At 47.8% G+C, this 15,944-nt stretch overlaps 1 protein-coding gene across 1 annotated transcript in view; it reads left to right on the forward strand.

The window, feature by feature from the left end:
- The first annotated feature begins 440 nt into the window (after positions 1–440).
- Positions 441–15,944, forward strand: part of CEP170B (centrosomal protein 170B) — an 89,306-nt gene continuing 73,802 nt past the window's right edge. Inside the window, exons 1-3 of the mRNA XM_053410519.1 lie at positions 441–893; positions 6,892–7,028; positions 13,993–14,082. Of these exons, the coding sequence (XP_053266494.1) occupies positions 6,924–7,028; positions 13,993–14,082 (195 nt within the window). The 5' untranslated portion in view covers positions 441–893; positions 6,892–6,923. The remainder of the gene's footprint in view (positions 894–6,891; positions 7,029–13,992; positions 14,083–15,944) is intronic.

Below are 15,944 nucleotides of genomic sequence, written 5' to 3' on the forward strand. Positions count from 1 at the left end.
ATGATAGATAGATAGATGATAGATAGATATAGATAGTAACCAACAACTAGGGGCTGAGGTCCCTTCGCGATCACCCCACCCAATAAAATATTTGAGGGGCTGGGCTCCCCCAAAGTTAATGGCCAGGCCTATTGCCATTCAAATAGCGTGGGAGTGCGGTGACATGTGGTCGATTATGCGCGGGAGGGGGGCAGAATAATATTTTATTCAAGTTGGCGCTCCTGGAAAGCAAGAAATGGCACCTCTCCTCTCCCCCCCCAGCTTCTCGTCTCGCCGCTTAGGGCTCAAAGAAGCAAAAGCAACGCGGCCGCGTGCTCCTCCTCGCCTAGCCCGCCCCCGGGGTGCTCGGCTCCGCTCCGCCCGCCCTGCCGTCGCAACCAAACTCCTCACCAGCCAAGGGAGGGAGAGGGAGAGACGGGGAATCCGCCGCCGCCGCCGCCGCCGCCGCCACCCGCGCCAAGCAGCCGAGGGCGCACGGGCGCGCACGACGCTTGTGCCACGGAGAAGCCTCGACGGCGTCACCTGATCTAACCTGGCGGCTTGGCTGTCGGAGGAGGCAGCCCGAGAGGGAAGGGCAGGGCTGGGCTGGGAGTACCGGGAGGGGTGGAGGGAAGGGAGAGAGGGAGGAGGAGGGCGAGGGAAGCGAAGAGCCGCCTCCTGACGTCTGGAACCTGCTGTGCAAGTGAGCGCGGGCGGCGGCGGCGGCGCTGCTTGTGTCCTCCTCCCCGGGGCGAGAGAAAGGACGATCCCTCGGTGCGCGGCCATGGCAGAAGCCCAGCAGCGCCGGATCCGGAGAGGCTAGGGGAGGCTGACGGTGCGCCCTGGGGCTTGGATCGGGCGCCCCGCACCTGGCGCAGCGCTGGAGGGCGGAGAGCCGGGGGCCGCCACGCCGGGTAAGGCTGAGCCGAGTTAGGGGTGGCGGTGGTGGTCGGGGCAGGCGGAGCCCACCCTTGGGGAAGGCGGGCAGGCCGGCGCGCAGGTCCGCCCCGCAGACAGGAAACAGCTGATCGCGCCTGCTGGGCTTTGGCCTGCGGCCTCCGGAGGCGCAGGGAGCACCTGGCCGCGTTGCGATGCGCCGTGCCAGCCCGGCCGGGTCAAGGGCCTGCCTGTCTGCGGGGTTGGAGAGCAGGGCATGCGGGGACTGCACAGGAGAAGGAGGAGGAGGAGGGAAAGGCGCGCTTCCCTCTGCTGCAGGATCGGGGCTGGGGAGAGGAGGTGGGGATGGAGAGCAGACCTCTTGGAAGGTGATTGTTATTATTATTATTATTATTTTGAGGGGGGTGTATAGAATTGGTGGAGCTTGGCCAGGCCCTCCCTCCCCATCTTTCTCAGACACAAAAGGAGGTGGGCTTGCTGCTGCTACTAAGGCCAGATTTTGAATGGGAGCGGGTGCATCTATGGGGACAGAGGAGGGGGAGCATCTGAGATGGGGGAGGTGTCATTGAGAGATGGCCGCTGGTGCCGCAAGTACAGAGCCCAGCCCAGGTAAGGGAAGGGAAGGGGAGGCCAGGCGAGGAGCTTGTGCGTGGATTGTGGCCAAATCCTCTCCCAAATGGGGTCCCCGGAGCCTTGGAGGGGGTCGCAGCTGTTGGATAATGGGGGGGGGGATGTCAGTGCATCCAGCGTGACAGGTAGGAGGTTCCTTTTATCTCTCAATGACGAGAGAGGTATATAAAAGAGCAGAAGGCCACTTTGGGTAGGGACTGGCGGCGAGGGATCCATAGAGCTGGAGGTTTCCTCTTCCTCCTCCCCCCGGATTCTGCTGCTCCCTGCTAGCTTCCTTCCAAAATAAGACCCCCCCCCTTTCCCAGGGATTCACACCGCTCGCCAGCTTGGATTCCTGCTGCAGCCCCAGACTTCTTCCTAAACAAAGAGACGAAGGGTCCCTCCAGTCGACTTATCTATCCACAACCCCCTGGAGGTTTGAATGCTCCCCCACCCCTCAAAAAAGAGACAGATTTATCCTGCTGGCTGGCTGGCGGCTTTATTGTTGCACCTTGGCTGGGGCTGGTGGCGAAGCTTCGGATTCTCCCCCCCCCCCAATCCTTTCCTTGGGTGTGGATAGCTGCTGGCAATCGCTTTGTAATGGTGGCAAGATCTGGGAGGAATCGCCTGGTTCAGCCAGTCGAACTGGCATCTGGTAGCACCAGGCAACCCAAATGCTAAGCATCTTTTGGAGCTGGTTTTTCTCCCTCTTGCTTGTTATGTGAGCTGGCTTTTCTCCTTCTCCTCCTCTTGTAATGCTTTTCCACCAATCACGCGCTTCATTTAGTAACCCCTTTCCTCTTCTCACCCCTTCCTCCTCCTCATTTCTCCTCTTCTTTTTTTAAAGCCTGCAACAAAAAGAAAACGAGGGGGAAAAAACAATCAGGTGGCTTATGGTGGGCTCGATCTGTGGGCCTGGCTTGTGTGTTTTCCTTTAAATCTTCCCCTCCTGCTGGCAAAATGTCCATAATAAGCATTAGTTGTGGCAGAATCTGCTGCTAAGGGTTAGGGCGAGCTGATTAAAGCTACAGCCGCGGAGCAAAAGAAAAATGAAAAACGTTGGGGGGGGGGAGAGAGAATAGAGTTGCAGGCTTCAGTCGCTGCTCTGACTTGTGTCTGCTTTTGTGGGCCAATGGGGGCTCTTGCCCAGAGTGTTTATTCCCTTCCTCCTAGCAACAGATGCCAACATGCCCCTGCAGCTCCTAGCATGCACTGGAAGAGGGAGTGGGAAAATGCAGCGTGTGAGGCCTGGGTTTCGGCAGTTTCCTGGGAAAGGGCTATATAGCTCAGGGGCAGTGCATCTGATAGGCATGCAGAAGGACCCAGGACCCATCCCTGGCATCCTCAGGTGAGGCTAGGAGAGATCCTGCCAGTCAATTTAGGCAGTGAGTTAGATGGACCAGTGGCATAAGGCAGCTTCTTAGGTTCATACTTAGCTTTTGCATAGTGCTTTGTGAATGTTCAAAGCACTTACAATTGCATGGAAAATCCAGCATTGCAGGGGGTTGGGCTAGGTGTCCCTTCCAACTCTATATTTCTATGAAAATGTAGCGCTAAGGCTAACCTTGCATCAGTGCAAGCATTTGGCTTTGTGCAACAGGATGGTCCCCTTCTCTTTCTCTCTCTCCCCTGTGTGCCCCATAAATTTGCTCTGGTGGTTCCCCGTGATTTTGCAACAGTCTAGGGTGTGAAAGTCCTGTTCTGCAGGTGCAATAATTTAGTTCACTTCAGCCCTTGATAGGTAGTGTCTTGCGAATCCACCTAACAGGAGGGGACGTTAGCAGATAGATCCAGCACCTTAAGACAGAAATAGCTGGATAGCCTACTAACAAAAGTACTTATTCAAAAGTGTACTTATTTCAGTCATCGAACATTGCATGGTATGCAGATGGAGGCATGGGAGGGGAGCTGCTTTGAATTAAGTGAGGCGCAAAGGGAGCAAATTTACAAGTGAAATCTTCCATGCTGGAGAACCTTCCTTCCTCTATCAGCTCAGTGGCAAGGCAGCCTTTTCCCTTGATATGTTAAATTTCCTGCCCCACCTCTTACAGGGGGATTTATAAAAACTAGGAAGTTGGAACATAATAGGCTTGACACTTATTTCCCCGCCCCCCACTTTCACAGCAGCCTAACACACAGAAACATCTATTTATTACCTTTTAAAATAAGCATCACCCGTCAATTGCTTTGGACGTCTTGCACATAAAATATATATTTGCTTTTCCCTGACCCATAAGATTGGACCAGATGTCTGTCTTTCATCTCTGTTATCATGATACTTTAAAAATTGCTTTTGTATGTTTGGATTTTTGTGCACTACGTACTTAGAGGTTTTGAATATTCCGTAGTTTGTAAGTGCTTTGAAATAAACAAATGGGGTTTATTTTAAGCCTTGAACTCTGCACCCCAGGTTGCTCAGGACAGCACACAGGGTCTCTCTTCCCCCAGTCATAGAATCTGAAGGGACCACGAGGATCATCTAGTCCAACCCTCTGCAATGCAGGAATCTTTTGCCCAACATGGAGATTAAGAGGAGTCTCACGCTCTACCAGCTGAGCCATCATTTATAAGCCGGAACATTGGAAGCTGATTTATAGTGAGTCAGAACACTGATCCACACTGGTCCCACACTGTCACCAGCTCTCTGGGGTTTCAGACTGAGACCATTCCTACCTGGAGATGCCAGGGATTGAACCTTCAACCTTCCGGATGCAAAGCAGATGCTCAGCCACTGAGCCACGGCCTTTCCCCAGGTCATAGCTTAGGCTAAGAGCTAGTGACAACTCCAGGTCACCTAATGAGCTCCATGACTGAGTAAGGGTTTGAGCCCAGCTCCCTCCAGTCAGTCCAACAGTCTTCACCGAGAATGAGATGGGTTGGCCCTCCAGAGATCAGACTACAGCTCCCATGACCCCTACCTGTTGGCTGTGCTGGCTGGGGCTGGTAGGACCTGCAGCCCAACAACAGCACCTGGAGATCACAGGTGCTCCATCCTTGCTCTAACCACAGGTGTGGAGATAATAAGTGGGAAGAGTGCTGAATTCCTGTGTGTCAGTCTGCTGTTAAAGGTGTAGGATCAGGTTATAGGTCAAAACTTGAAATGCCTCTCTGTACTTTGGTCTTCCCTAGAGCATCAGGTGGGCCTTCCAGGTGAGGCACAGGTGGTAACCAGGAAGGAAGGCACTCAACTCTAATCTATCCCATAGACTGGCTTGTTCCGTATGACCTGCTCTGCCTGTTTCCGTGTGTGGATGTTGTGCATGGAATTCTGTGAGCATTCTGTGTTTTCCTGCCTCCTTTTGTGTTGAGCTTCTTGAATGCTTTGTGCATGTAAATCCTCCTAGCACTGAAAGTTCAGCGTGGCCAAGAGAAAGGCTGCTTTTAAGAAAGTCTATAAGGCAGAGGTTTTCAACCTTTTTGAGTCCATGGCTCCCTTGACTAACTACATTTTTTCTGTGGTACTCAGGAGCCCAGTTATGTCGTTCCTTGCCTGGGGAGTCAGCAGCCCCGCACCCCTTTTCGAACACCCTCCCTTGGGGAGTGTTTCCTCAGCCTCCTCTCTTCTCCCTTCTCCTTGGGAGTCCTCTGGCCAGCTGCAGCTGCCGCCCCTGGTCTCTGAGCTGCTCCCCCTGCCCCAAAAAGAGGTGCCTCCTCAAATTGCCCCACAGGGGCCTGGGAAGGCACCATTCGACTGGTGAGCTTGTAGCCAGGGCTGCAACAAACAGCTGTGCAAGCCTTTGGGAGGCAGAGACGCGAGAGGGCATCAGAGGAGGGAGGGAGGGAGGGAAGGAAAGAGGGACAGAGGCCAGTGTTGCCCGTGGCACCCCGACCATCATTCAAGGCATACTGGTTGAAAACTACTGCTATAAGGTGTTCGAGACCCAAGCTCAAGTGCTTTAAGCATGATTCCAGACTTGATGTCTGGTGGGCTTTGGCTCCTACTGAACTTCCTGGGCTTTGAGATTGTCACTGGAAGCCCTTTTCATGTGTCACCTCTGAGGATGGTGATGAAAGAAGGGGCCATTTCTGGCCACCACTGATACTCTCCTTGGAGAGGCCCGCCTGGTGCCAACTTTGCCATGTTTCAGCGCCAGGCAAAGTCTGTTTTTGTTTTCCTTGGCAACTGGACATCACCAGTGAGTGGATATTTTTCTTCTGTGTTTTTAATAGGCTTTTTATTCTTGCTGTAAAAAGTCTTGCTTTTCAGGACTTTATGTTGTGGGAAGTGGTTTATAATTTCAGCAAACCTTTGCTTGTCTTCCTAGTTGGCTTTGGGTGGATATTTTCTCATTTCCCTTTTATAATACTGGTAACTCTGTGAACTACCAGTTGGGAGGCTCCCTGGCTCAGTGGTAGAACATTTGCTTTGCCCACAGAAAGTCCCAGGTTCCTTCTTGAGCATTTCCAGGTTGGGAAACTCCCTGGTCTGAAACCCTGGAGAGTTGGTCTTGGTCAGCAAAGAATGGGGCTGGGGAACACCTGGACCTCCAAAGGTTGCCGAACTACAGCTCCGAATTTCTGCACACCTGCACCTGGGGGACCAGAGGTGGGCAAAGGATGCATTAGGATCTGTACTGTTGGTGCATCTCTGGGTGATTTTGAAGTAGATCCGCAGGGATTTCTGACTCCCAGTTATTTAACAATGGCAATATCAAAATATCTAACCAGGAGCGGGTTTTTCTGTCTGTGAGCTCGGTTCAGTTTTGGTTGTTGTTGTTTTGTCGTTTAGTCGTTTAGTCGTGACCGACTCTTCGTGACCCCATGGACCAGAGCACGCCAGGCACTCCTGTCTTCCACTGCCTCCCGCAGTTTAGTCAAACTCATGCTGGTAGCTTCGAGAACACTGTCCAACCATCTCATCCTCTGTCGTCCCCTTCTCCTTGTGCCCTCCATCTTTCCCAACATCAGGGTCTTTTCCAGGGAGTCTTCTTCTCATGAGGTGGCCAAAGTATTGGAGCCTCAGCTTCAGGATCTGTCCTTCCAATGAGCACTCAGGGCTGATTTCCTTCAGAATGGATAGGTTGGATCTTATTGCAGTCCATGGAACTCTCAAGAGTCTTCTCCAGCACCATAATTCAAAAGCATCAATTCTTCGGCAATCAGCCTTCTTTATGGTCCAGCTCTCACTTCCATACATCACTACTGGGAAAACCATAGCTTTGGTACCCAGAACAAATTCCTGGACTCAGGATGCTTTAATCCTAAATGCATGCTGTTAGCTCCTGACTCCAGTCGATAGATATTTGCGTATTAGTAAAAAGCAAAGTAGATCTTGAAATCTGCCCTCATATGCTGTGGTAAAGGAATTAGTGGTCATGCTTTTTGTGCTCCTAACAGTTGACATGGTTTGTTTGCCTTTGTTGGTCCACATTTTTTTCCTGGAACTATTTTTTCTCTCTCATCTAGGATGGTGAAAAGTTGAAGTGCCAAACACCAAAATGAGTGTGACGTCATGGTTTCTGGTGAGCAGTGCAGGCATTCGCCACCGGCTCCCTCGGGAGATGATATTTGTTGGCAGAGAAGACTGTGAGCTGATGCTCCAGGTAAGTGATTATGCCTTCGTTCTCATAATTAGCACAACTTGGGTTTCATCTCTGAAAAAGAGCAAGGACACACACACACACACACACACCCCTTGTACATTTAGAACACTTGTAGTACACGCTTTTTAACAGTTGTGGAGATCTCAGGAACTTTAGTTTGCTAAGGGTCCTGACTTTACTGTTGAAGTAGTGTGGGTGCTTCAAATACGGATTTTTCTTGAGACTCCAAATGCAATAGTAGAACTTAGCATGTGCCCCCAAACCGAAAACGTTATGGGTCTATGTACAGAGCATATCTGAGTGCTCAAAATTTGGTGGTATTCGTAGTTGCTCAATTTCTATGCAGACAAATACTTTTAGCATGGTGACACCAGTGATTTGTTCTTGTTGGAATCAGCTTGGCAGCTACAATCCTGGTATTTTATCACCTGCTGAAAATGCTTTTTTCTTTCTTTTCATTTCTTTGAGAGTTTTTACAGAATTGATCCAGGAGTGGTTGTTTGCTCTGTATTTTAAAATTTTATTTAACTTTTTTTTTATTTTGATGGTTTTGTTGTATAGCACCACAATACGTACATACATACTTACATACATATATACATATACATATGTGTGTGTGTGTGTGTGTGTGTGTGTGTGTGTGAGTGTGTGTGAGAGAGAGAGAGAGAGAGAGAGAGAGAGCGCGCGCGAGAGAGCTGGAGATTTATAAATTTTCTTACAAAATAAATAATTAAACATTATCCCCGTATTTCAGCAGGGGATAAATAGTAAGACTGATTGACTAGGAATCTGCCTGAGGTGCCTTAGTAAAACTCATGAGTTAGATTAGCGAAAGGTAGATTAGGATTTATGGGTAGATCTCTGGGCAACCGGAAGTAGATTGGTTCTTCTTATGAATATTTCAGTTCTGTATTTGTTTAAATCGCTGGTTCTTTATCTTTTTTCATACCCCGCCCCTGGGCTCTGTTGGAGGAAGGGTGATTCATAAATACAATAAATAATAAATTAGGATAAATTATGCTGAGCACCAGGAAGAACCAACTAGATCAGGCCGATGGCATATCATCCAATTCTCATGTGGCCAAACAGGTGTCTATATGGGAAGCTCAAAACGAAGGAAGTTGCGGCAGAGAGTGTAACCAGACATGGATTTTTGTGCAGCAGGACTGGGGCTGGGCGATAGCTGGTTTTCAGCTTCACGATATATCACCAACTAATGTATTTTCCCAGTGATCAAAACTGCTAGAAAGAAAACCTTGAGGGAAACCTTGTGTGAATCAGCAGTGAAAGAGTACAGAAATTGTGATTTCTGGCGTGATGTGGTGGTTTGAGTGTTGCACTTCGAATGTGGGCAGCCAAGTTCAAATCCCCTCTCATATGCTCAGCTTATTATGTGATGTTGGGCTGCTTGCTGTCATTGTCATTCAGCCTAATCTACCCCATAGGTTTGTTAGGATAAATTCTCTGTGTGTGTTGAAGAAGGGGCTTTGATGAGCTCCTTTGGAAGACGGGACAGTATAAGAATGAATGGATTAACACCATTCAGTTGATTCAGCACTTCTTCATTCATCTTTATAACTGTTCCATTCATCCAAGCAAGCATCCCAACCTGCATGTGTAGCTATAAAAAAAAAAAGCATTTGCAAGTGGGTACTCAGCATCGTTCTTCCGCACACATTCTGTACTTAACCCTTGTTTGCTTTGATTTCACCCATGAATTTAGAAAAGTCGCTGGGGGCAGTATGGAGCTTGGAGAAGGTGGTAGTCTCGAAGCTTGGGTATTTAAATAAATTTTGCTGTTGGGGGAAAGAAGCTTAATCTTTCAGGAAACCTTCTGTGCCTACTTTACGGCTTGGAAATACTTAAAATATTTGTGAGGATTAAGTAGCATGTATTGCTGAATTTCAGGTTGTGATTAGAATATTTAGCGGAAAACTGAGCATGCATTTGCTCTTTTCCTGGGGGAGGTGAGTTAGGTGCTTAGCGCCTGTTGCAGGTTGAATTCTGCCACTCTTTGTGTGCCAGAAATGCAGTGGGGTGTCTGCTTTGAGTGTTGTATTTAGATCTGGAAATGCTCCCAGACTTGCAGAGATCACACATGTCCACTCAGTGTTCCGGGCTTGTGTGCTTGCGCCAAAAGATCAAGTCATGGGTGCCAGAAGTTTTGTGGAGGGGATAGGCAGGTCTCCCTCAAATTGTCTGTAGGTGCCATAGGCTTACCCTAAATAGGCTTACTAGGGAGTAAGCCTCATTGAAACCAATGGAACTGCACAGGACTGGAGCTGCATGTCTTGCATTTATTAGGGATCCAGTGAACAAGAGTATAATGATGCCCAAAGAGCGTGTGTGTGGAAAGTTTGTATGCTGCAAGAGGAATTGAAGGTTAGATGCATGTTAGAAGCCGCTTAACAAATCGGTTGTTTTATGTCCTGCTTCTGTTTTTGTGTTTTCGTTTTGCAAATTTGTTTTAATGGCTATTTGGATTTTGAAATTGGCGAGCTGCCTTGGAGATTTTGCTGTTGTTCCAAAGGCAGGATAGGAATATTTTGATGCAGAAGTTAAGTATTCGGGTAAGGACTTTATACTGTGTCCTCATACTTTGTCCATTTAGCTTAGTATTGTCTGCACTGACTGGCAGCGGCTCTCCAGAGTTTCAGGCAATGAATATTTCCCAGCCCTACCTGGTGAAATTGAACCTGGCACCTTTTGCATAGAATGCTAAGCTCTTCCCCCGGAGATTAAAGATTCAAAGATTCCAAAGATTAAAATTACCCAAATGCGCTAGGATGCTTTGATGCCATCTGTGCTGCAGCTGACAGGTATGGGAGCATCCCAGGATCATTGGTTGGGGCATCAGACTGGAAGACCAGGGTTCAAATCCCCCACTTGGCCATTGTGCTCACTGAGTGACCTCGGGGCAGTCACTGCCTCTCAGCCTAACCAACCTCGCAGGGGTTGTTGTGGGGGATTAAATGAGGAGGTGGAAGGGGAACCATGTGAACCACCTCGAGTTCCTTGGAGTAAAAGGTGGGATGGAATTGGCATGGCATGAAATGAATAAATAAATAAAATTGTCCCCAAAGCCCTTATCCTATCCGTGAGCCATGATTGACAGCACAAAGGGGAAAAAGGAGCGATATAAGTGGGACTTTTTGCAGTGGGCAACCTGTTGACTGATAGAGAAATATGTCTGCATATATGTATATTTTTTTGAGCATGAGGGAACTGTGTGCCCCCCCCCACTTTTCATCCAGAAAAACGACCTGTGCCATTGTACGTAAAAAAAATTATTTATTTCAAATTATTACCTGTCATTCTTGCTCTAAAGTCTCAAGGCAGGTTGCAGCAGTTTGAGACGCTACACCCACCTCCATGCTTTGCTTCCTTGTTTATGTTTGGAATAGCGCATACCATGCAATTAATTGCCCAATGAAATATAGATAACTTACCCTTTAAGCAGTAGATTTGGAGGGGATGCAACTCATCAAATGCCACATCCATTTCTAAACGACTGCAGCGCCTTTTTGAGAAGCGCCAGCTGGCTTGAAATGATAGCTTTGTATTTGGTTTTATATATTTTGTCAAGTGTTAGTGCTCTTACAGCACGGTCCTAACCAGGCCCACTCAGAAGTAATTCCCCAGTTGAAGGACCGTGGAGCATGTGAAAGACATCTCCCTGTGACCTTTGAGAACCAGGATGCAATACTTGAGGGATCCTGCCCTGGAGGGGCAAATAGTATTTCCTGGTGTAAGGCAGCTCCTTCCGTTTCTATGAATTGCACAAGAAACCAAGGCTACGAGTCAGTGTAAAATCATATTCATTCATGTCGGCACATTCCCAATAGCTTCTCCTCTGGGAAACATCGTAGGGTTTTGACACCCACTGTCCGTAATGCACACTTTCTGCCTTCAAGGTGTAGTTTTTTCAGCTTTCTTTCGATGGTGAAGATAACTCACGACAATTACAGAAGGGTGTAAAATGTGTGTAGAGAAAGAGGACAGAGGGACATTCCTCTCCCTCTCTCGTAATTCTACAGCTCGCAGCCGTCCGGTGAAACTGAATGGCGGGAGGTTCGGAACAACAAACCCCTGTGTTGCAAACTTGACGCAACAAGCAATACAATTAACACGAAGACCAGTATACTAGATAGCACTGCAATTCTTATTGCATGATATACATGATTTAGTACAACAAGAACACTATGTGTACACTTGTTAATTCTCTAATATATTTGAAATAAACGAACACACGCCTGTCCATCTTGGAAAGTCCGTAGAAGTATAATAAGTCTATGGTTGAAACAAAACAATAGATGCTGTCCTGTGGGCTAAGCGGTAAAACTTTTTTAAGGCGTTCATGGTGCTGAAGTGAATAACAACGTAGGACAGTGATCCCGGATAATCTGACTGTTTCGCTGGAATCTTCTTCAGCACAACCCATAGATTAGAAAAATGCACATGGAGCAGTGGTCGAGGATATGTAGAGAATTTACAAGTGTACACATTGTGTTTTTGTTGTACTAAATCGTGTATATCATGCAATAAGAATTGCAGCGCTATCTAGTATACTGGTCTTCATGTTGCTTGTATTGTTTGTTGTGGCCGGGAGGTTCAGGACAGGTGAGGAACGGCTTCTTCACACAGCGCATAGTTAAACTGTGGAGTTTGCTACCACCATAGGCCCAAACTTGAACAGAATAAGTCACCCCTTGCCTGCAGGGCTGGCAGCCCTTCACCCCTTTTCGAACACCCTCCCTTGGGAGTCCTCTGGGCAGCAGCAGCGGCTCCTGCCCCTGTTCTCTGAGCTGCACCCCCCTTCACCCAAAGAGAGGTGCCTCCTCACACTGCCCTACAGGGGCCTGGGAAGCACCCCCCAGCCAGCCCCAGAGGCACCATTCGCCTGCAGAGCTTGTAGCCAGGGCTGCTGCAACAAACAGCCCTGCAAGCCTTTGGGTGGCAGAGATGCGAGAGGGCATCAGAGGAGGGAGGGAAGGAAAGAGAGACAGAGGCCAGTGTTGCCCGCGGTGCCCCTGACCATCATTCAAGGCACCCAGGGTGGCACGGCACACTGGTCAAAAACCACTGTCAATGTGGTTGACAACACATTAAAACATCAAATAGAACAGTCCAGAATAAAACAAATTCAAACTTCAAGGAAAATAATTCAGATCCTCCTCTAGGTGACATTTTGCTTTCCCCAGTTGCCAGCCTGGCATTCAGAGATCTCCACTTGGTCTCAGTTGGACCTGTCCCAGTCGCAAAAACGCGCCTGGCACCTAGCTAATTTCTAACGCTGGCCAAATAGGGGCCTGGAGGGACACAGTTGGCATCCACACCTGTCCTTCCTTGCCCCATGCCACTGTAGCAGCATGCTGGATGAGGCAGATAGCTAGGCTACAGGGCAGACAGTGCCCCATAATGGTCCTGTATACCTGAAGGAGCGTCTCCACCCCCATCGTTCTGCCCGGACACTGAGATCCAGCTCCGAGGGCCTTCTGGCAGTTCCCCCGCTACCAGAAGTGAGGTTACAGGGAACCAGGCAGAGGGCCTTTTCGGTAGTGGCACTCACCCTGTGGAATGCCCTCCCAGCAGATGTCAGGGCAATAAACAACTATTTTACTTTTAAAAGACACCTGAAGGCGGCTCTCTTTAGGGAAGTTTTTAATGTCTGACGCTGTATTGTTTTTGATATTTGTTTGGAATATCCAGAGTGGCTGGGGAGACCCAGTCAAATGGGTGGGGTATAAATAAATTATTATTATTATTATTATTATTATTATTATTATTATTATTATTGAAAGGAGCTCTCCATCACTTAAAGACTTCTGTTCCTTTGGCTGTCTCCACTGTCGGAGGCATTGTGGCTCCGAATACCAGTTTCTGGGAACTGCAAGTGGGGAGAGTGCGGTTGTGTTAATGTCTACCTTGCAGGCTTTTCACAGGCACCTGCTTGGCTGTTGTGAGAACAGGATCCTGGCAGACCAGATGGGCCATTGGCCTGATCCAATAGGCTCTTCTTATGTTCCTGTATTCAGGGCCCTTGCATTCCTAACAAACCTTCCTTGCATCCATTTTTTCCCATCCTGCCAGTTTGCAGGGTGGTGGCCTTGGTCCTGCTTCTGGGTTGCGGCAGGGAAATAGAAACACTTGCTCAGCATCTGTGAAGCTTTAATTGCACATTCAAGCCCTATTAGAAGAAAACACACATGGCGGCTTTGACTAACTTCCTGTTTCTGTTCATTTATTTAGAGAGGGTTGGCAGGGTGCAGATTGTGTCAATGTTTACCCTGCGCAAATTAGAAGCTGCAAGTTCTCATGTTAGGAATTTATACAAAGTCCTTTGTGTGCGCCGGGGGCTGCTATGTGCTGTGAAGTGCGAAGTCCCCCTAAAACACACAATTAAGTAACATGGCTTTGCTTTTTGACATTTGTTTTGTTTTGGTGTAGCCTTGTTCTTAGACAGATGCAGATGAGGTGTTAAAACTCTGGACTAGGGATGTTGTAAACGGGAGCAGAACTTACCTTTGTCCAGAATGGATCCAGCGAATACGATTGGCATTTGCTGCTGTTGTTTTCCAGTCTGCAAATGATATGCAATCGATGATGTACCCCCTTCCAATGGAGGAAAAAATTGAAAAATATTATAATCTTAGAATATCTAATTGTGAAGATACATAAAAAGAAAGGGTTTAAGGTCAATGAGAAGGAGGAGGATTGGTTTGAGAAGATATTGAATTATTTGGGTAGGTTTGAACAATTTGGGGGCAATTAAAATGTTAAAAGTTAAATAAACCTTGTGGAGGGAGGAGTGTTAAAGGTATATAGAATTGTACATATGATTGATTTGAATATGTTATTATTGATTATGTATACCCAATGTATCAGACACCTGGGGGGTTTTGGTTGTTGGTAAAAAAATAAAATTAAATATTATTAAAACAAAACTCTGCCTTCCTTCCCCCAGTCTCGCAGTGTGGATAAGCAACATGCCGTCATCAACTACGACAAGGAGAAAGATGAGCACTGGGTGAAGGATTTGGGAAGCTTAAATGGGGTAAGTAAGGAAGTCGGCTGCTGGGTGGCATGGCTTCATTCCTGCTGGTGTTTGGCTGTGCGTTTCCATTTTGCTTTGCTGGGAGCGCTTCAGAGACCTATGTGCTGATGGCGATTGAAGCATCTCAACACGAAGTCCGTCGGGTTGGTGCTAATCATGGAAGGATGTTGTTGTTGTTTAGTCGTGTCCGACTCCATGGACCAGAACACGCCAGGCACTCCTGTCTTCCACTGTCTCCCGCAGTTTGGTCAGACTCATGTTTGTGGCTTCGAGAACACTGTCCAACCATCTCGTCCTCTGGCGTCCCCTTCTCCTTGTGCCCTCCATCTTTCCCAAGATCAGGGTCTTTTCCAGGGAGTTTTCTCTTCTCATGAGGTGGCCAAAGTATTGGAGCCTCAGCTTCAGGATCTGTCCTTCCAGTAAGCACTCAGGGCTGATTTCCTTCAGAATGGAGAGGTTTGATCTTCTTGCAGTCCATGGGACTCTCAAGAGTCTCCTCCAGCACCATAATTCAAAAGCATCAATTCTTCGGCGATCAGCCTTCATTATGGTCCAGCTCTCACTTCCATACATCACTACTGGGAAAACCATAGCTTTAACTATACGGACCTTTGTTGGTAAGGTGATGTCTCTGCTTGGACTCCATGGACAAAGACAATTAAAGTTGTCCCCTTCTCTTTGTGCCCTCAATCTTTCCCAACACCAGAGTCTTTTCCAGGGAGTCTTCTCTTCTCATGAGGTGGCCAAAGTATTTTGGTGGAACCCCTGGGTATATTGCAGGAAAGGCCAGCCCCAGCTGTACACACCCTAGCAGGTAATGTTGTACAGCCCCAGCTGTACCTCCGTAGATGCTTCATAGTGTTTGGCTAGATCTGCCAGACGTTCAGTTTTTCTCCTCCTCCTCCTCCTCCTGTTATGGAAGGTCCGCAAAGGCCTGAAAGACATTTTGCCTGGTAGCAATGCTGGCAAGGGTTGTTCTGCTTTCTCGTGGATTGAAACAAGACTTCTGAGTTGTGTCTTCTGCTGTAGAACTTAAGAAGAACTTGCTGGATCAGGTTCAAGGACCATCTGCATGCAGGCTTCTTATAGGCATCTGGTTGACCACAGTGAAAACAGGATTCTGCCCTTCAGCTGATCCAGCAGAGCTCTTCTTATGTTCCTAATTGACATATTTCAGATATTTCTGTTGTCCAAATTAAATTCTGTCTATCCGTATTACGACTTGCCTTGTATTAAGGTATTTGGCCTTACCGGCAGCTTCATTTGTCATTTTAGTAGAAAGTTTTGGGTTGCATTCAATGTGCTGCTAAGGTGAATGTTCTGCTGGCAAAAGGATTTCTCCATGTGCGATGTGATGCCCTCCCTCTGTTCCCCTTGTATGCAGCCTAAATATGTCCTAGGTTTACTCACAACCCTCAGGAGCAAATACCATTGCACAAGCCCTAATAGTAGCAAAATAGGTTCGTTGAATACTGCTTATTCCTTTCTATGTGCATAGTTTTCTATAGAGTATCTGTGCCTGCTGGTAAGCAATAAAACAGGCATAGGCAAACTCCGGCCCTCCAGATGTTTGGGACTACTATTCCCATCATCCCTAGCTAACAGGACCAGTGGTCGGGGATGATGGGAATTGTAGTCCCAAACATCTGGAGGGCCAGAGTTTGCCTGCAATAAAATAAACAGCTGCATTTTAAAAAAACACTTTTGGGCTGTTAGAAAGGGAGTAATTCCATCAGAAAACATTTGGAAGTTTTTATCGCTAAAGAAATAAGACCTGACCTCTGAAATAAAAGAAGACAACTTTTCAGAGAAACCATGGGTAAATCAGAGGTATTGTTGGTGGTAAAGTATATAAACTTTTG

This window comes from Podarcis raffonei, chromosome 1, assembly GCF_027172205.1.
Source record: "Podarcis raffonei isolate rPodRaf1 chromosome 1, rPodRaf1.pri, whole genome shotgun sequence".
Classification (NCBI taxonomy): Eukaryota; Metazoa; Chordata; class Lepidosauria; order Squamata; family Lacertidae; genus Podarcis; species Podarcis raffonei.